Raw genomic sequence first — 21898 nt, 5'->3', positions numbered from 1 at the left:
GAAAGCACCACTAATTGAAAAAAAAGTTGTGTTATAAAATAAAGCTGCCAATACCATTTATAAATCTCTATGAAAGGGTTTCAAGAGCTTATGACAACTGAAGATGTCTGGGATAAAGTTGCAATCATGGGGGATGACATTTTCCTAAATTTCCTGTTAGTAACACGCCAATTAGCCAATATTAGCCATCTTTGGGCAAAAATGTATTCTAAACAGACAACACTAAACTGTAAATAGAACATCAAACACCTCCATTTCTCTCAGGGTTTTGGAACTTTTATTACTTATGTTTTGGAGTATTAATAGTTGCTATTTTATATGAGGCAGCTTGCATGCTAAACTGGCCACACTTTCTATTATGCGAATATCGCAGCCAGCAAAATTCCCTCTATGCCTGATAATAAACAGATAGAAATCCATTGGGCTAAACATCCAACTGCATTAACAAGCCTTTATGCCAAACAGCTGGATCTCTTACAATTTGTCCATCTCTGTGCGTGGCCAAATTGTGTACTAGGGCTCACAATGGACGTAATAACAGGCCTGTTTAAGGCTGGCATTAGGTTTAGTGGTATTTAAGGCTAGGGCACATATGAGTGTAGCTTTGTGAAAAACTGCATTCAAATCTTTCACAATACAAGTTTACCTCCCCCTTCCCACCCTCCAACATATATTTCACAGCATGCATTTCTTTTTTTTTTTGCTGATTTGGCATCTGTACTGGTCTAAGTTATATTGAAGGATCATTGTAGTTTGCCTTCCCCTACAAAATATTCTATAGCTAATGTGTATTCTAATCAACATACGTTCTACAAAACTGCCATAATCAAACTACAGTATGAGAGGCTTGTCCAGTGGCTCCAATGCATCCCCAAGTGTCTGTTTTGGCTGTTGCTCCAATTTCAAATACACGTGTGATAACTAATTCTGTATTAGAATAGATATGATTGATATCAAAACTTGTTGCAAGTCACTCTGTATAAATTCTTTGCACATAAGAGAAGACATTATAAATGGCAGATTTGCCCCTGAGAAAAAGAACACATATTTATTGTATAGAATACAATAAATATATGGATAATTCATATTTCAGCATGGAACAAATAAAACCTAATTTAGTAAGATTTAAGGCATAAGACTGGTAAGAATGTAACATTAAATGTATATTTTCTCGAAAGTGTTCAGCACAAGGTGTGTATGTTTTGTGTTCTGGCTCATTTATTAATACTGCAATTAGGATAAAAATATGTAAAAGCTAACTGCTGTTTTGGTATTTCGGTTCAATGATGTTTATGTGGAAGGCAGGGCACAAATCTGGCCAATAGCACATTTCAGGTCTGTCGCCCATTGTCATGAATATTGCTTTTCTCCATAAAACGGTTGTCTCCCATTTAAGCAGCTTGTGTTAATGTTTTAGTGTTGGACTCAAATAAATTGACTTCAGCATTACTTCTCCTCAGAAAACTGAAATTAAATATTCTAAATTTCTATACAGAGGCCAGGATCACATTATGATAGGGAAACCTGTAGCATGGAGCCCATTGTCATAGTAGGAATATTACCTACCCAGACAGCATGGGAATGGATTCTCTATGAAGGAAAGGGGTGCCCTGGTACCTACAGTGGAGGGTTGCAATGAAAAGTCCAAGTGAATTTTAGTGCAGTGATGATAGAACAGCCTCCCCAAAACATTTTATTTTGCCTCATAGAGGATCCAACCTGAGCTGACCAGGCTGGTGTTGGATCAAACTATGATAAGGGGACTCTATGCTGTCGGTATCTCTGCTATAGTAAGACAGTCCCAATTTTCAAGTTATTTATTGATCTAGTAGCAAAGCTTTCCCATTTATACCAAAGGGTTTTCCAGCTTGTTTGATACATGTAAAAAGTCTACTGAAATTAATAAAGCTCCCCATGGGGAATTTTTTTTCTAGAGAAATTCAGTTACCCTCCACTGATGTAAGATCAATACTCCTAGCCCTCCCAGGACGTCCACACTGTCATCCAAACACAAGCAGCCATTGTTGGAAACAGATTCTGATTGGCCGGTGACAAACGAGTCACAGGAACTTCCTTGCTTTGATCATTTACTAGCAGTCAGTGCTAGTGTGCAGAAATGTCATTTTTTTTTTTTTTGTTTCTCTTCTACCCATTGGACTACGGCAGTTCAAGACAGAAGGAAATAAAATTGTATTTTAGATTAAATAAACTGGTAGACAAAGGTTTGAGAAGTGTTTTCTTTACATACATTTTTTTTTTTAACTTTTATATTTTAGTATAATGGTTTTAGGGACATCAGTCCAATATACTGGGACCACTGATTTTCCACTGCAAGAGCCCCAATATTGTTCACTGCCTCAGCCCAACTGCCCAGGGGATTCAGAAAGAGCATCACAGGGCTGGCAGACTATGGGAGTAGGTAAAGCACATAGAGGTACCAACCCTGGTTTTCACTAGGAGAGAGAGGTCTCCCTTACATTGCTCACCCAATCAAAAGTGGTATTCACACAACAAATCACAAATGACTAGACTATACATGGAGCAACTCCATTCACAGACATTAGACATCAGAGCAGTCACTTTAAATTTTATGATTTATTTTATTTCCCATTCGGAAATAAACCTCTATTTCACTGTACTACAAAAAGAATGGAGAAATATATTATGTATATATTAAATAAAACCATTTTGCATTTGTTTACTTATACTATATTTGTATAATGGTGTTTAAGGGACCATATTCTTATTACACTGGGACCACTAAGGTAGCAAATGGATTCCTATTTTTTGCCATTACCCCGGTACTGACAGCACGGTGGTGCCAGGAAAAGACCCAGCACTGGCAGTCTTTAGGAGGGGGACACTTTTTTTTGTATCCCTTCCACTTAACCCCCATAAAGGCTCTAACTTCATTCGGAGCTATACCTGCCCTACAGACACTGTCCGGGCAGTCCCGCAATGACAGCGGCTCATTAAAGTGGGAGTGCAAGATCCTCCTCCCCAACTGCCTAGAAGGGATCTTGAACTCCACTTCCAATTCACCATTGCCTTGTCACCTTCAAGTCAAAAGACACATAAGTCGGGAGGTACCCATGGGGAACTCTGCAACTCTTCACTGCACCTAACCATGCACGAAGAAAAGATGACACCTAGATACAAAACTATTCATCCACCGGAGAGGAGTCTTCAAAAAGACTTCTGTTCAGTTTAACAAAGGTAGTCAAGAGGAAGAGCACTGGGTTTACCATAGCAAGGCCCCCCTCCCTCCTGGGTTTATAGGTCACAGTGCATTTGATGAGGTTTAGCCTATTCCCTCAGAGCATCTGGAAGAAAATTACATGGACCCATAAAGGTTCTGACAAAATGCACACATGCTAACATACAAACATTTCTCCATCTCTTTCAAAACTTCACTTTGGCGGAAGCTTCTCCCAGCCTATGTTCCCAATCTCAGCTGGCATAAATTGCCTGGGCCAATTTGGATGCCAAGAATTTTTACCGCTTGATTAGTCTTGGGGAGAAAGTCTGATGCCAAGCCAGCATGCCTGCTCCTCAGGCCTGGGGTCTGCGGCAGAAATTACTCCATCTTTTCTCTGTTAAGTGCCTTCTTGGCAAGGAGATCAAAGTAGAAGGCCTTGACAACACCCAAGATGCCATCCCTTTTGCTATGGAAGATGCCTTGCCCATTATACAGGCTTCTTACTCTCTTGTCGTCAACAGAACTCCTGCAGCTCTGGTAAGGGTCCAGTGAGTGGTAAGAACCATAATCCCTCTCCAGGAGCAAGTACACATACCAGTCATACTGATATTCGTTGAGCAAAAAATTCACTTGGGAGATTCCCCAATCATCTCCACCCTCAGACATCAGAGTGCAGAGTAGGCATGAGATTTTAACAATTGTCTTTTAGCTATGAGACTGCAGAAAAATTTTTGAGTTCGCTTTTTCTCCCACCACTCTGACCTACTTACTACAACATACTTTCAGCATAGAACAGTGTTTCCTGTGTTTGAAGGAAATCAACAAATGACTGTAACCTCATCCTGTTTTTTTTTTTCTTATTTAGATTTCAGAGCTCAGGTGCCACAGGCCCCTCCCTCCCATTCAAGTTCATAGATAAGGAAAGGTGCTCTGAGAACTCCACCGCCTTCAGCTCAGGAGCCAGGGTCATGGAGTCCTCTAACAAAAATAAAACCTATCTATCCTTGTGACAGGATGGACCTCCTATGCCACCCTGTCTGTTACTGGGAACCGGCTGGGCTTACTATGCTACCATTCCTTTTCTTTATCCCAAATGCACCCTCTAAACGCAGTAGGAGGTGCTTAAGCTGCTGCCACCACTGGACTCCTATACTGGCATCCAGAACCAGGTTCCTTCTGGACAACTGTCGCTGCTAGTGTACCTCGTTGCTGGTGTACCTGGGCTGGTACCCCGGACCTCTTACTATGGATCAAGGTTGCTATGGATGGATGGATGGATCCCCCCTGGCCTATCACACTGGCCAGAGCTGCTGGGTTGCGGGCAGAGCAGTGGTACCAGAAAGCTGGGTCCAAACCTCAGAACAGCCGGGAACGGATTAGAGTTGGGTCTAATCTGTAGGTCACAGGAATTTCAGCATGGAAAGTTGTCAAGCAGGTCTTTGAAGCAAGTGATGTTTATTTAGTCCTAAGAGGAACAGTTCAAACGCCAGTCTGTGGTACTAGCGATCTTTCCAAAAGTATAGATGATACATGAATGATACATTACATGCTCAAAAAGCTCACTTTTTATACAGTTCTGACATAACTCCTGGAAGGGGGTAAGCCAGCCCCCTGATCTGAGATGGTTCTGCAACGTCTGAGCTATTTTTAGTATCAGGATACGATAGATGTTTCCCAAACTTGGATTTACAACGATTACCATCATCATCATCATCATTTATATAGCGCCAACATATTCCGTAGCACTTTACAATTGGGGACAAACATAATAAACTAATAAACAAACTGGGTAAAATAGACAAAGAGGTGAGAAGGCCCTGCTCGCAAGCTTACAATCTATGGGACAATGGGAGATTGACACGAGGTTAAGTCTACATTTTGCATTTTGGCCCAGCCAGACTGCAAAGGTAAAAGTGACTCGTAAGCTAAATGATCCTGTCACACAACAATGTTGGTCACGGGTAGTTGTCTTGTGTGAAATTGTGTAACAGGTGGTAACAGGCTAAAGGCAATGAGGTTAAGAGGGTGGTTGAGGAATATTATAAGCTTGTCTGAATAGGTAGGTTTTCAGAGAACGCTTGAAAGTTTGTAGACCAGAGGAGAGTCTTACTGTGCGAGGGAGAGAATTCCATAGAGTGGGTGCAGCCCGAAAAAAGTCATGTAACCGGGAAAGGGAGGATGTAATGAGGGTGGATGAGAGACGCAGATCTTGTGTAGAACGGAGTTGCCAAGTTGGGAGATATTTTGAGACAAGAGAGGAGATGTATGTTGGTGCAGCTTTGTTGATGGCCTTATAGGTTAGTAAAAGTATTTCATATTGGATTCGGTAGAAGACAGACAGCCAGTGTAGAGACATACAGAGTGATTCAACAAAGGAATAACGATTTGCAAGCAAAATCAGTTTTGCAGCAGCATGCAAAATAGATTGTAGGGGTTTGAGTCTGTTTTTGGGAAGACCAGTAAGGAGGGAATTGCAATAGTCAATGCGGGAGATGATAAGTGCATGGATTAAGGTTTTTGCAGTGTCTTGCGTGAGATATGTGCGAATTCTGGAAATGTTCTTTAGATGTATGTAGCATGATTTAGAAATATAGTGTCAATGTGGGGAACAAAGGAAAGGTGAGTGAAGGATTACACCTAGGCAGCGAGCTTGTGGGGTGGGATTTATGGTCATGTTATCAACAGAGATAGAAATGTCAGGTATGCTCTTGTTGGTGGGAGGGAATATTATTAACTCTGTTTTAGAAAGATTAAATTTGAGTTGACGAGAGGACATCCAAGATGATATGGCAGAAAGACAGTCAGTTACACGGGACAACACAGATGTCTAGAGATCAGGAGAGGATAGATAGATTTGGGTATCAGCCGCATAGAGATGATACTGAAAGCCAAAGTAACTTATTAGATTTCCAAGAGAAGCGGTATAGATAGAGAACAGCAGAGGACCTAGCACTAAGCCTTGTGGTACTCCAACTGATAGGGGAAGCGGAGCAGAAGTGGCTCCAGAGAAATTAACAGTTAAAGAGCAATTAGAGAGGTAGGATGAGAACCAGGATAGAACAGTGTCTTGAAGACCTAGGGATTGCAGCGTTTGTATGAGAAGAGAGTGGTCAACGGTGTTAAATGCAGCCGAGAGAACGAGGAGAATTAGGAGAGAGTAATGGCGTTCAGTTTTAGCAGTGATCAGATCATTGACAACCTTGGTCAACGCAGTCTCTGTGGAGTGTTGAGAACGAAAGCCAGACTGAAAAGGGTCCAACAGGTTGTTAGCGGAAAGAAAGCATGTGAGGCGAGTGTAGGCAATTCTCTCTAGAAGCTTGGAGGGGCAAGGGAGCTGAGAGATGGGATGGTAATTTGAGAGAGCGTTTGGGTCGGAGTTTTGTTTTTTTAGAATAGGAGTAATCACTGCGTGCTTGAATAGTGATGGAAAGATGCCAGTAGAGAGAGAGAGAGATTACAGATTTGAGTTAGAGGTGAAATGAGCACAGGAGACAGGGATCTACCAATTTGCGAGGGAATAGGATCAAGAGGACAGGAGGTAGAGTAGGAGGATAAGAAGAGCGTAGAAATTTCCTCTTCATTTGTGGGGTCAAATGAAGAGAGGGTGTCGGAGGGTAGTGGGAAGGAATTGAGCGGATTGCTTGTCGAGGAAGAGGATACCATTTCTAGTCTGATCTTATCAATCTTGTCCTTGAAGTAGGAAGCAAGATCCTGAGCACTGATAGTAGATGGATGGTTCGAGGTGGGAGTATTGAGAAGATGTTTAAATGTATTGAAAAGGCGTTTGGGGTTAGAAGCCTGAGCATAGTTAAGAGATTGGAAGTATGTTTGTTTTGCTGTGTCCAGAGCATTTCGATAGGAGTGGTAGACAGAAGTATATGTGAAGAAGTCATTAGAGGTGCGAGATTTACGCCAGTGACGTTCTGCTTTACGGGACAGTTTTTGAAGATTGCGTGTTGCTTTAGTGTGCCACGGTTGACATAGAAGTCAACGTGTAGTATGTAGTGTTGCTAGAGCCACTTGATCAAGGGCCGTTGCTAAGGTTATGTGAAAATGAGGTACTGCCATCTCAGGGGATGAGAATGTAGAGATAGGGGAGAGAAGGTGTTGGAGAGAGGTGGAAAATTGTTGAAGATTAATAGAATTCAGATTTCTGCGGGTATGAGGAGGCTTGGTAGAGTTAGACAGTAGAGAGGTTAGAGCAGTGGGGGCGAGTGTGTAGCTGATAAGGTGATGATCCGAGAGGGGGAAGGGTGTGTTAAGAAAATTAGAAACTGAGCATAGTCTAGAGAAAACAAGATCAAGGCAGTGGCCATCCTTATGAGTAGATGATTCAATCCACTGGGAGAGGTCAAGTGAGGAGGTTAGAGAGAGTAGTTTGGAAGCAGCTTTGGAAGGTGGGTTAGCAATGGGGATGTTGAAATCACCCATGATGATGATGGTGGGGATGTCTGAAGATAAGTGAGGGAGCCATGCAGAGAAATCCTCAATAAATTGTTGGTGTGCTCCGGTGGGACGATAAATCACCGCAACACGAAGAGAGAATGGATTAAAAATGCGAATAGCATGTACTTCAAAAGATGTGAACGTGAGTGATGGGACATTTGGTAGAACTGTAAACATGCACTGTGGGGAGAGAAGTAGTCCAACCCCACCTCCTTGTCTGCCTTCAGGTCTGGAGGTGAGAGTGACTACATTTGCGCATCCAATAAACCAATAAGTAATATTTACTGGGGACGATGATTCATTCCTACCCTGCACTGTAATCTTTACTTTGACCCGAACTCCACCCACTTGTCCCTTTTCCTTCACCTCCCCGAATCCTCGGCCAGACGTTTGTAACCCATTATAAGTGCAGAAACTAACATCATATTCTGGTGAGTTAACTGGATAGATGCAGACGAAGAGGTCCGTTACCGAGAACCCCAAACCAAAGATCATATCCAATACAGCTCCTCATGCCGGGGTGGCACACATCTTCACCGGTCCATTTCAATTGTACAACATTCCGCTTTGGAGGCCGACCAATGCCCATGACTGATTATTTAGCAGACACAAATTTAAATTGCCACTGTTACTTTCCATAGACAGCCTGCCTTCACTGTTAGCATTTACAACAGAAACATTAGCATTTTAATTGCCACTGTTACCTTTCACAGATTGCTTAGCTTGGTTGTTTGTTTACACATTAACAATATCTCTTTCAGATGGATTTACCTGACTGACTGTTAACATGCATATTAGATTTGTATTGCTGCTATCTTTCACAAATAGCTTACCCTTATTATTAGTATTCACAGGTGAATGTGTATCACAGGTGAATGTGTATCACAGGTGAATGTGTATCACATCTGTTGCGTTTTACAAATATCTTACCTTCACTCTTCTCAAACACTTTAACCTTTCCATTGGCACTGTTACCCTTCATGGACATCTTATCCATTCTTTTAGCAAACATCATTTGCGTTGCCACCGTTAGTATTCACAGACAGGTTACCCACACTGCTAGCATTCACGGCTAATTCGTGAGCTCATGTATCACTGCTGTTTCTCAGAGGCAGGTCACTCTCACTGTTCGCACTCACAGCCAGCTCATTAACCCCTTTTATCACTTCTGTTACCATTAAGAGACAGCTTTGATGTGCTCTAATCACCTCTATGGTATTGCCCATGGCCCCCTGCTCAGGGACTAGCTGCCCAGACTTATTGCATCCATTTAGGGTAGTCTGTGGGTTTTTCGGCTGCCTCCTGAGCAGACACAGCCATTTCCTCGCCCCCCTGATGTGTTCTGGGCGATAGGGAACACACCTGCAGTGCATGGCTGCAAACTGTAGGTTTTCCCTGGGCCAAGCCCCCTCCTGGATTGGTCTGGAGGGAGCAGCCACACCAGGCCCTGAGCCAAGGGACTTGCCTTGATTTTCAAGCCTCGGGTAAGTTATCCAGGCTGCTGCTCTCTGATGAAGGAGCTGGAGGCTTTGCAGGTCTCACAGCCTGGAGACACTCCTGGGGAGGATCCACAGGAGGCTCCATCTTCCTGGGCTTACTCTAGAGCTTGACCAAAGCACAAGTCACAGTTTCAGCCACTGGCTTTGGAATGCTCCTCTGAGCGCAGTGTAAAATCCCCCACTCTCCTCACTCTGCCATCATATGACATGCTCAGAGTGTATCTTGTGAGTTTGAGTGTGTGACTGGCAGCCATGCCAGTCTGCCCTGAATAGGAGATAATGATTTGTAAGAGAAGAAAAAGCTAAGAAAAATGACAGATGCATACTTGAAAGATACTTAACTTGCTGTTTAAAGAAAAAAAGGGCTAAGTGTGATTGCAGCTATAAATATACTTTAACTGTTTAGTCTGCCATTCAGAGTTATCTTTTTTGGGGAAGTTGTTCCAGTGCAATTTTAAAAACAAAAAAGAGACATACACATCCAATTTATTGCAGCTCCAGGACTTGCTTATGCTTTTTAATCTGCACTATAAATTCAAGGTGACCATAGAAATTCATGGACAGGATGGATGGAACAATTTAACATATAATATTAAAGAAGCTTTACACTGGGGATGTAGCCAGCACATTGTTAGAGACACCATTCGGCAGAGTTGTGTATATTATTTATTGCAGAGATGTAAAGTGGATACTTCTGAACCAGGTCATCCTGCTCAGATTAGGAAACTAGATCCAGGCGATGTTTAACTTTAATAATTCAACTTTGTGCATACAATGAAAGTTTCAAATATTTACTGGTTAAAATTATAACTCATTCAGATGTTTCAGAGAAAAACAGATTTAGAAAGTGTTTAACATTGACTTACCAGCACAAACTTATGAAAATATACAGCTGCACACTGAAGGCCCCTTAAATGAACATTACATGTATGTGCAAAGTATGCTTGCTAACACAGCAATCAATCAGCAAATACCGGTAGCTTTTATCAGTCTAAAGCCAGTTCTATAATGAAATCAGGCATCTGGTTGGTTGCAATGGTTTGGTGCCAACTTTGCACCTAAATGCAATGTTAGTTGCCTCCGCAGAGGGTTTTCCCAGTTCAAAGTACACTAGACATACAAATACGCCACCCCACACCCTCTGCCCAGGGAGTCTGTTGTCTCCCTACTCTCCAGGATCTTGTCGTCTGAGACCCTCCCCCTCCTCCCAATCAGGCATCCTGCCAACTTCCACTCAGAGATCCTGCCGCCCACGACACCCTCCCCTCTCCCCCTGGGATCCTGCCACCCCCGACACCCTCCCCACTCCCCCTGGGATCCTGCCGCCCCCGACACCCTCCCCACTCCCCCTGGGATCCTGCCGCCCCCGACACCCTCCCCTCTCCCCCGGGGATCCTGCCCGCCCCCCTCTCCTCTCTGGATCCTTAGCGCCCCCGATCCCCTCCCCTCTCTGGATCCTGCCCGCCCCCCTCCCCCTGGGATCCTGCCCGCCCCCGACCCCCTCCCCCTGGGATCCTGCCCGCCCCCGACCCCCTCCCCCTGGGATCCTGCCCGCCCCCGATCCCCTCTCCCTGGGATCCTGCCCGCCCCCGATCCCCTCCCCCCTGGGATCCTGCCGGCCCCCGATCCCCTCCCCTCTCCCCCCCTCGGGATCCTGCCGGCCCCGGGCCCCGACCCCCTCCCCTCGGGATCCTGCCGGCCCCGACCTCCTCCCCCTGGGATCCGGCCGGCCCCGACCTCCTCCCCCTGGGATCCGGCCCCGACCCCCTACCCCCCTGGGATCCTGCCTCCTCCTGTTCCACTTCCCCTGTCCATATCGCCTCTTCAGTAAGTATGAGTAATTTGTGACTGTTTGGTGAAAATAAATGCAAAAGAACATGAGACAAATAGTGAAGCTCTGTCCCATTACGTTGAAATTTTGACCTTTGAAACTATATTATATGAAAAAATAATAAATGTTCTCTTTATCTTATAATACTATAGTAATCTACAGAAAAGAAATACGCATTTTAATGAAAGTATGCCAGAATTACTACCTTTTACAAGCAACCTGTCTCGGACGGATATTCTTCGAGTGGAGTCAGAGACCGTGTTGGGTGTCCTGCTCCCTTTCACACCATCGTCCCGCTTCAGCTTGCTTGCCAGTGTCAACATCCCGCTTTCCTTTGACCTACAACATGAAAACATTAAAGGAACAATGAAAGGTATGTTCACATACTGTTAAGACATAAGTGACTACTAATTCTCCCTTAAAAGTTTTGGTTTTTAGAAGAACAAAGAAAATACAACCCCACACAATCATTTTAAACCAAATTATAACGTAATCAAAATGTGTATGGACCCAAAACCTATACATAGCCATAAAAGAAAATTAGTAAAGCAGATCCAACTGGATTGATTACAGAAATATGTATACATCCAGTTGGCCAAAACACATCAGTATTTAGGTGAAGCAATCAACTAACAGCAAGACCTGGGTGATCCAAACTTTAATACCAATCTCTAAGTGTTGGGATCTCTTCTGTCTGGCCCACCACTAGATCACAGATTCATCATTTGTCATTCTGTGATCCTACCAAAAGCTTAAGAGATGCCAACTTCCAATACTTCTTAAAGAGCATTTTTAACAAACATTGTTAAAGTAAATGCAGGAAATATAAATTAGCATTGTATATATTATTAATAGCATCAAAAAAAAAAAGGTTATAAGTAACAATACTAAACCTTTTGTCCTCATATGACTTATGGGGTATTATAAAAAGTAAAAAATCCAAACGCAAACCTAATACAAAAAGTACCAAAATATGGCATTACAGAAACATAGAATTTGATGGCAAATATGAACACGGCCCATCTACTGTGCCTAATTTTATTCCAGAAAAAAATCTCCGATCTTAGTTGATCCTCAGCTTTGTATTTTATAGTTAGGATAGCCTTATATCTTTTGTATGATTTATCTTGGGATTGTATCTATTTACTTAATTTTCGGTAAGGTAATCCTTCCTCGAATTTCCCAACGCCATTTTTACTTTTCTTGCACTGCAGAATGTGCATCTCCTGGGCCTTGTTAGATCTCGATATGTTTGAAAACTTCTTTTATAACAATCACCCTGCCAGCCTCAAGCCCTCTTTTCTTTAAGTTATACATATATACATATTGCGTTCCCTTAGAATTTCCTGGAAAGTTTTTGAATTAGACCATGCACTATTTTAGAAGTCCTTCTTTGCACAAACTGTAATTTACTTATGGCTACATAAATTCCATAATTGAACACAGTATTCTAGTCGTGGTCTTAAAATGTTATTAGCGGAACTGTGAATACAGTTGTAGTAATTTCTGCAGAGATTTTATTTGATAATTTATCTACATCTTTATTTTAGGCATAGTGCTCTTTATCATTGATACAGAAATCTGATTTTATTTTTCATTATATAATCGTTGATCAACAATTCCAATTAACTTTTTTAAACAGTAAAAAGCTTTAATGTGAAGAACATACATTTATGCATATTTTTATTTTGAGTGTAGGAACTATGGTAATATCAATTAGTATAATAGGTTTACATAAATAACACAAACAATTACCACTTATAATATAGAATATATATATGAGAGCAGCTAGTTAGAAAGAGCCTCTATTGCACGACTGTCATATTGTAAAGAAAGTAACAGTTGAGATCAAAACACAAACAGTATCTAATGACAGTCCATAGATACTTAGATTTAGTTAAAGGGACAAACATGGTACAAAAAGTCTTGATGAAATCACTTAGAAAACAGAGATTTTGACTCAATGATTGGTTGTGGATGGCAGACGTGGTTTAGATTTATATTTTGCATATCTGTATGGAGCCGCAGAGCGCAGGTAGTAGTGGGTTGATGTGGTGTTTTGGCGGTAGTCTATATAATGTGGTTTGGTTGGTGGGGCCATAGAATTAGTAGGTTCCGACTATGCCAGGCTATGGTAGGTAGAAGTGTTGTTAGAGAAAGGTATCAAGGGTAAGGGGTGGGAAAATGAAGTGGGGTGGTAAGGGAAAAGGAACAGGACATTTTGGGGAAAGAAAAAACTGGAGTGGTGGACAGAAGGTAGGTGGAGAAAAGTGGGGAAGAAGAGGGTTTCCCTTAGTGGGGGAACACGTGTGAAGGGGTAGTAAATGGTAGGATACAGAAAGGGTGATGTGTATTGGTGGTAGTATTGGATTAATATATGGACTAAGAATAGAAGGAATAAATAGGGGTAGGGCGATTATGTGCACATATAAGGTGGAAGTGTGTTAAGTAGCAAAGTGGGAGTAGTAAAGGATAATAGTGGAGATGAGGGTAGGGTAAGGGACCAGAGATGGAGACAGAAAGATAGGGGTAGATGAGAACAGATATGAGGTGCAGTTAAGATGTCAGTGAGTATAGTGAGTAAGAGGATTTATAAATTATATAGCAGTACAAATTAAGATAGCAAAAATAATATATAAGTGTAAAGTTAGAGATAAAACTGTAAATAATGTGCGGAGAGTACTAGGTGTAAAAATTATGGTGGTAGGTGTTATTGTGTGAAATGAAGTTATAGAGTGGGAGATGGTGGGAATAAGGGACACGCAGTAGCAAAGGATCTGGAGGTGGATAGATATGGAGCTAGAGGCTAAAGATGTTGCAGGGATAAATTGATAGAACTAAAAAACGAGGGTAGGGGTATGAAAGCAAAAATATTAGAGATGTTAAAGATATAGGAAGGAGATAAAGGTTAGAAAATAGAAATATGTGAGATGAATATGTGGAGATGAAAGGCAGGGGATAGAGGTAGAGAGATAGGAGTGAAATAACCAGGGGTAAATGATGATAGGAAAGACAATTTAGAGTATAGTAAGTATGAGATGGGATGAATTAAATACGATACAATATAATTCAAACAAAGGAGAAAACAAAAGATGAGAAAAATCATACAAAATAGAAAAAATTAAAAATACAAGAATTAAAAAAAAATAAAAAAATAAAATGGAAAATAAAAAAATAAATAAAATAAAAATACAAATAGAAATGAAAATAAAGATAAAAATAATAATAGTAAAAGTAAAAATGAATAGTAGGAATACAAAATGGAATTAAATGGTAGTGGAGTGCAGGGTAGGGCCAAACGCATTTCACCACGCGTGGAGGCTTCCTCAGTGGGTTCTGTAGTCAGAATGATTTTTTATTTGTATTATTTCATTTATTTATTTTATTTTTAATTTATATGTATTTTTTTATTTTTTATAAACCGTATGATAGAGAACTTGTGAAACCTATATCACTGCCATGGTGATTTCATCCATGGATAGATAAAAGGCTACAAGTCTAAACCATTCCTTAATCATCATCATCAACTATTTATATAGCTGATGATGATGATCTATTTATCCCTGCAACATCTTTACCCTCTAGCTCCAAATCTCCTTAATGGTAGGAGGCGATTGGGATTTCCAATGTACTGGAAAGAGTGCCTTGGTGACATTATTTAAGAATTCAGAAAGGACTTCTTGTAAATAAATAGGGATAGAAATGGGAAGAGTGAGGAGCCAGAACTGCTAGTCAACTAGTACCTATGCCCCAGTTATCTCCTTTGAGAAACTAAACATTGTTCACCTATATGCAGCGAGTTTGGAGCAATCCAACTAAATATGTAGGAATGTTCCCATGGAAGAGTTATACCTTCAGCAAGAATCAGGAACAGTAAGTGAAAATTCAGGCTAGGTGTCCTGTACCATCTTGACAAGATTTGGAATGGTGTCTCAACAACTGAGATACTAAGTGAGCATGCTTGAGTCATTTGAAATAGTTCTCTCCATTCACTGTCCACTAGAGGTCTGGACAAATCTCGGTTCCAGATTCCAACAAATCGTGACACCAAGTGAGACAAGTCTTCCGGAAGTAATTTGTAGAGACCAGCAATAGTGTCTTTCCGGACCGAAGCAGTTATGCATAATAACTTCCTTGTGATTGAGTAGCAGGATTGGCCCATTTGTAGCCAGTTTCCCCACCAGAAACAATCAAATGGTCAAAATAAAAAACATCCCAGCTCTATAGTACTATTTAGTGTTCATTACACTAATTACAGTACTTTTTCATATGTCAATGTTTATTTTCATAAATGCAACAATTGTTCTATTGCAAATCCTGTCTGCAATATTTTCTCTGTATACCAAGGAAAGCCATCTATCATCCATACAACTGCAGTCATCATGTTTGAAATAAGGCAAAGAATTTTTACTTAAAAAACACATTATGGCATACTATAATTAGTCCACTTTATGTTTAGTACATTAGATGTTACAGTACTAAATTGTAGCATCATTCAGGGATAAGGCTGTAGACGAAGAGATGGGTAGGACTGCCAAGTCAACAATTTAAAAGCAAACTTCACTTTTAAGCAATATTCCCCCCAACACTGTTTATGCCTTAAAATGCAGGTCTTCAAATATGAATTTGGGTCATTCCACATCAAATAAACACAATTTTAGAAAAAAAATCTGCCTTACAGTCTCTAATTTCAATTAAATTTGGTATAATAAATGCTGCCATTGGGTGTAAAGAAAACCCGCAAATCTTAGGCACTGGTTTTGAAATAATATGCTTTTAAAGCTGCAATTTAATGAAAAACTTGCTTTTAACTTTTTTTAAATTGCATTTGTAGCTCACCTGATTGAGCTAGAGTTGGGCAACGACTCCTTTTAAAGCTCTTTTTATAGGCTTTTATAAATTAAAAATGTAAAAATTTCAAGATTTTGATTTTCTCAAAAAGCGATATTTTTACATTTTTGAAAAAAATCTCAAAAATTGTTCATACTGTTTTTAATAAATCCCCAAAGTTTTATTTTGGGATCATAATGGGATCATCTGCTGCAAGGGCTCTCAGTTTTGAGCGATTCATGAAAATTGTATGGGCAGCACAGTGGCCTAGTGGTTAAGCACTTCTGCCTCACAGCACTGGGGTCATGAGTTTGATTCCCGACCATGGCCTTATCTGTGTGGAGTTTGTCTGTTCTCCCCGTGTTTGCGTGGGTTTCCTCCGGGTGCTCCAGTTTCCTCCCATACTCCAAAAACATACTAGTAAGTTAATTGGCTTCTATCAACATTGACCCTAGTCTCTCTGTCTGTGTGTGTGTATTAGGGAATTTAGACTGTAAGCTCCAATGGGGCAGGGACCGATGTGAATGAATTCTCTGTACAACGCTGCGGAATCAGTGGCGCAATATTGAGGCACTACACATCTGAGAAAATTAACAAAACAATATTTTTCCAGTTCACTTTAATAGAGGATGCACATTCTTCTTCAGGTGTGTACGGAGACGAGAATATACAGACAGCGCCTGCTACCACTTCTGCACAGGCGGAAGTGGTAGCAGGCGGACAGGTTAGGTTTGGGTGGACTTTAATTAGGGAAGAAAACTCCCTTGGTCACTAATTTAAGCCCACCCAAACCTTACCTGACCCTGGACTATTTGTGTCACATTTGAAAAAGTACGTGTTTAATTACAGTGAAATATCAGACTGGGAGAATGTGTGCTGGGAACAGGAAGGAACAGCAGCTTAGAGAAGCGGCGCTGGGAGGGAGAGACCCAGCAGACTGGGAGCAACACTGTACTCACAAGAAGAAGCCTCAGTCACCCGGCCAGGCAGAGAAGAGAAGACACAGCCCATGAGGCTGCTACTGATCTCCACGGGTCAGAGGAGCATGTGATGGGCTCTTCCAATCAGAGCTCAGCACATGCTCCTCTCACCCCTCAGCAGAGTCTCATGGGGATTATTTCCACGACTCCCCGGCAGCCCAGTCCGAGACTGCTGTTGTGTTTAAATTGGTTTAGAGAAGTAAAGTAGAATAAAGATGGATAAAAGTGACAGATACCTTATTGTTTCAACCCATATAAAAGGCTAAGCATACTTCTAATAAAAAGGGGTTGAGAACCGTTTCAAATGGATGTCTAAAGTCTTTTCTGAAATGCCAAAAGTTTGTGCCAGCTGCAGGAAACTTAGGACTCTTCGAAAAAAGCAAGAAGGTCATTGTTCAGTTCCTTAAGATAATGTAGTATCAGCTCCCACTTATAGACACCGGGTAGGCATGGGTCTCATGGGCCCTCCTATTGGTCTGGGGGGAGTGACCAAGTCTGCGGGGGTCGCCATACTTATCAGGGGAAGCCTCTTCACACAAGAGTCTATTCGGGAGTTTGTCTGCGTCAGATTGCTTATCGTAGACGGCTCTTGGGCAGGTGAGCCTATCAGGCTAATCTGTGAGTATGCATCCCCTAGTAAGAATGTGCGTTTGGAGCTTTTCCAGACCCTGTGGGCCCAGCTCGCGACCACCAGGGCGGTAGTGATGGACGGGGATTTTAACTGTCCTATAGAGGAAGGCGGACGTAGTTCTAACTGCGCTGCTAAACTTGACGTTTCTTCTAGGTTGCTGAAAAAGAATGAAGGGGCGCACAGAGTGCGGGGCAGAAGGGGCACAGTGTGATGATTTTTGTACATGTTTTATTTTGTTTGATCTTATTCCTTTTAATGTTGGCTGTAAATTATTCCTTGACAGAAATATAATTGAAATATATAAAAATATTCTTTTCCCTTGGATTTAGGTGTATTATTTTTGCAAACAACTATTTCTGTCCTGACCTAAATACTTATTGCGCTATTTTGACCCATCTACTTATAAAACGGGGATGCTTGGTAATTATTTTGGAGAGGTGCCATGAAAAAATTATGTAGACTAAGGGTCACACGAACTGAAACATTTGGGAACCACTGATTTAAGCCCTTCACTGCTGAGCTTATATTGCCAATTTTTATTTTTTTTAATTGTCAGAAAATACCATTAACTTGCTTATACCTCATTACATTGTAGGTAGATTTTTTTTTTGCAAAGTCCAAAAGTGTTTTATTTAATTGAAATTGCAAGAAAGTGAACTACTATCTGTATTAATTTTTTCTAACCACCACCAATAAATACTTAGATTAGATTATTTTGAACTTCATAAATGAGGCTCTCATTTATGAAGAGCAAAAGGATACAATAAACAAAAATCTCCCATTGCAAGCATTACAACAGCACTAAACAGTCATGTTGAATTGAACACAAGTGGGGGTTTTTTGTGTGTAATACACACATTTATATACCGGGCATGCGCACAAAACACTTGTTGCTTACTCAGGCACATCTTACACTCACTACTCTATGCTAAAAATATATATATATCAATGTAGTGATCAATAGATTACAAGCTGCAAGAAAGAAGATCTGAAAGTATTTAAGTGAGTAATGGTAAAAGATGTTATGTGGCCGAGGGGCAGGGCCGGATTAAGGGAATGGAGGCCCCTGGGCTAAGGGGGACTCCATTCTCCTGTGAGGGCCCCCCCCATGATCCGAGCTCCCCGCCCCCTCCCGGCACTTACCTCCTTCCCCGGCGCACTGTACGCTCTTTACTGAGGAGATCTCGTGAGAGTGAGACTCACGAGATCTCCTCAGTAAGGAGACTACAGCGCGCCGGAGAAGGACCGCAGTGAAAGTGCTCAGCAGCACTGACCGCGCCGGGGGCGCTCCCGCCCCCGACCGATCAATACTGCTGCTGAGCACTTTCAAGGGCCCCCTGGATGCCATAGGCCCCTGGGCTGTAGCCCAGTTAGCCCTATGGTTAATCCGGCCCTGCCGAGGGGGGATTTTTTATTCTTTAATAAAGGAGTTTGTCACCATTTATGTTTGTTAATTTCAGTTTCTGTTTTATTTACAGGTGAATTATAGATCCCAGCAAGCCCTGAATATTCTACAAGGGCCAGCATTCTGTGGTAGCCTTGGGTAAGTTGGGACTTGTACAACTACAAGCACCAGCATACCCAAGCAGTTTAGGGCTGCCAGAGCTTGCTGGGACCATAAATGCACCAGCAAAAAAAAATAAAAATCATCATCATCAGCTATTTATATAGCGCCACTAATTCCGCAGCGCTGTACAGAGAACTCACTCACATCAGTCACTGCCCCAGTGGAGCTTACAGTCTAATTTCCCTAACACACACACACACATATAGATTAGGGTCAATTTGATAGCAGCCAATTAACCTACCAGTATGTTTTTGGAGTGTGGGAGGAAACCCACGCAAACACGGGGAGAACATACAAACTCCTCACAGATAAGGCCATGGTTGGGAATCGAACTCATGACCCCATTGCTGTGAAGCAGAAGTGCCAAGCACTAAGCCACCGTGCTGCCCCCCCCCACACCCCACACACACAAAAAAATATAATATATATATATATATATATATATATATATATATATATATATATATCATCAATTAAGTCTTTCTTACCTACCCCACACCCACTGCTCAAGAGATGTGGAAAAAGTAGTTAGTGCTTTCACCACTGGGGTGTTTTACCTGGGAAGACCCATTTTTTTGTGGTTCTAGTTCTCCTAGGGAATTCTGCCCTGTACTGAACAGGTTAGGGAAGGTTGAGTTTATGATATGGGAACATCACCCTGTTATAGATTCACCAGCCAAGTCTGCTATTTCAATTTTTTTTTCTTATTAATTCCTTGTTTTACTCACAGAACTTGGGTCATGAGTTTGATTCCAACAGAACCTGTGAGTTTGCATGTTCTCCCCATTTGTGTGCGTTTCCTCCAGTATCCTCCCACACTCCAAAAACATACTAGTTGGCTTCAATGGGGCAGAGACTAAGGTGAATGTTTACATATTCTGTATAGTGGAATGCATAATATGATTCATGCTATGTAAATAGTATTAGACTCTCTCTGAAGTGTATACATACCATCAAAAACAAAGCAATAAATGTAAGCATCAAAAACTGTTACATTGTTGAATAAGTGTTGCTGCAAAGACAACATAATATCAACAAGAGGACTTAATAGCTGTTATGAGTAGATGGCATGACACTCACAAACAGCAAGACTTAGCACTGTCTGATAACGTGTAATCTATTCACAGTGACTAAAACTTACTACAGACAACATCAGGACATTCCATACGTAAACTGAGAGCTGTTATATACAGAATAAATAACACGGTATAGAAGACTGAATACACAGTAGTGACAATAAAGTGTATGTGTGATGTTTGCATTTCTAATCCACATGAGAGAGACAAACTGTCACCTGCTCTCAGCCGGCCTCTGTTCCGGGGGCTAGTCTCCCGGTATGTTCAGATTCCGGTTTCCCAGCTCGGCTAAATCTAATCTCCGGGAAGCCGGCCCGTTCCTCACTCCTTCTGCAAGGACGCCATTTTCTCCCCCACCGTGCTTTGCGGCACTATGTGCCTGCGCAAAGGTGAACGTGGGGTGACAGCGGGCAAGAGAGGCCATCTTGGAGGTGGCAGCATCTGGAAAACATGTTTCCCTTGGACACTCGCGCCCTCTACCTGTACAATAGCTGCTGCGCTAGAAATGTACAAATTGTGAGGAACTTTATTTCTCATATGAAAGAATAGCGATTTTATTCACTAAATGATGTCCTCTACTCTTGCTAAAACCTGCGGACACCGGGTCTTCTGCACTTACAAAGTGGGTATATTTATTAATTCTGGTGCATAGGTTTCTACTATAGTTTAATACACTAAAGCTATGTCTTACTTCAGTATTAATTTTAATAATGCTCAAGTAACTGCAATAGTTCCTCAATAGTAAAACTGGTAGTTTTTATGTTTGCTATGGCACTAGTCAAATATCTTATTTTCTTAGAGGCATACACTCTGCTTTGCCTAATTACCAACATTTTATAAGCCTACGTGCACAGTTGTCAATATTTGAAAATAATTTTCAGGGACACTTTGCTGGTATGAATGTGTGAAGTGCGCCTTGGTATATTACAACCCTTATGAAACATATACTAAACATAGATTTAATAATAATAAACACTTTTACATTTTAAAGGCTCTTCTTTAATAAACAAGGGCATAAAAAGTCCAGAGAATAAGAACAACCATAAACATGTTATCTTATATGTAGAATAAGGTAAATAATATTATTGGACAGCTGGACAAACATTTGCATGGATAAATCTTTACAGATCAGGAAGGGTAAAAAGACTGTTTCTCTCTGACAAGTTGTAGATAAAAAGGACTTGACCTGTAGCCTTTCACTGGGTGTTCACAATAGTAGATACACGAATCTGTCAATAACTGATGCTGCAGTGACGTCGGTACACGTTGTGACCCCAGGCCGCTCCTGTTAAAGCAGGAGATGCACTGCTGGCTGCCTGCTTTTACAAATATTAAAATATTATAGTGCAATATTTTTATTAAGAAATCATTATTAGACTTTAGTGATATATTACTGATATATATGTACCTTTTAAGCTGTCCATACATGCAGAGATTGTGACGACTATTTTGGTAACTTTTAGAATAAAATTGCTCAGAAACTGCCTGTATTTTTTGCGTCACCTACATTTAAAAGCCAATTAAACAGTGGTTTATGATTTTCCATTGCATAGGCAACTTTTACTATTTTCACTGATCTCATTAAATTGGTTCAATGCAAACTACTGTTCTCAGATATCAGCCACTGAAGATCCCATGCAGTGTTCTTTCCTTGACCTTCTCATCATCTATCAGCAATTTACAACATTCCTGATAAAGATCCAATCAATTTTTTTTTTTTTTTTTTATAATTTTTTATTTTCAGTGGTCAATCAAGAAAATACAGACAGCAAAACGATAACACTGTGTAGCATGCACAGTAAAATCACAACAGTTATTGTGGTGTATCGCATATTAGGA

At 41.2% G+C, this 21898-nt stretch overlaps 1 protein-coding gene across 2 annotated transcripts in view; it reads right to left on the bottom strand.

The window, feature by feature from the left end:
- UBE2F (ubiquitin conjugating enzyme E2 F (putative)) overlaps positions 1-20426 on the bottom strand; it is a 169108-nt gene extending 148682 nt beyond the window's left edge. For both annotated transcript variants that reach the window (XM_075180344.1, XM_075180345.1), the window contains exons 1-2: positions 20278-20426; positions 11181-11314 (exon numbers count right to left, since the gene is read on the bottom strand). In XM_075180344.1, the coding sequence (XP_075036445.1) occupies positions 11181-11298 (118 nt within the window). In that variant the 5' untranslated portion in view covers positions 11299-11314; positions 20278-20426. The remainder of the gene's footprint in view (positions 1-11180; positions 11315-20277) is intronic.
- Positions 20427-21898: the final 1472 nt, after the last annotated feature.

The sequence above is a fragment of the Mixophyes fleayi genome, chromosome 7, assembly GCF_038048845.1.
Source record: "Mixophyes fleayi isolate aMixFle1 chromosome 7, aMixFle1.hap1, whole genome shotgun sequence".
Classification (NCBI taxonomy): domain Eukaryota; kingdom Metazoa; phylum Chordata; class Amphibia; order Anura; family Limnodynastidae; genus Mixophyes; species Mixophyes fleayi.
Note: the sequence above shows the minus strand (reverse complement) of the source record. Positions and strands in the feature narration are given on the sequence as shown.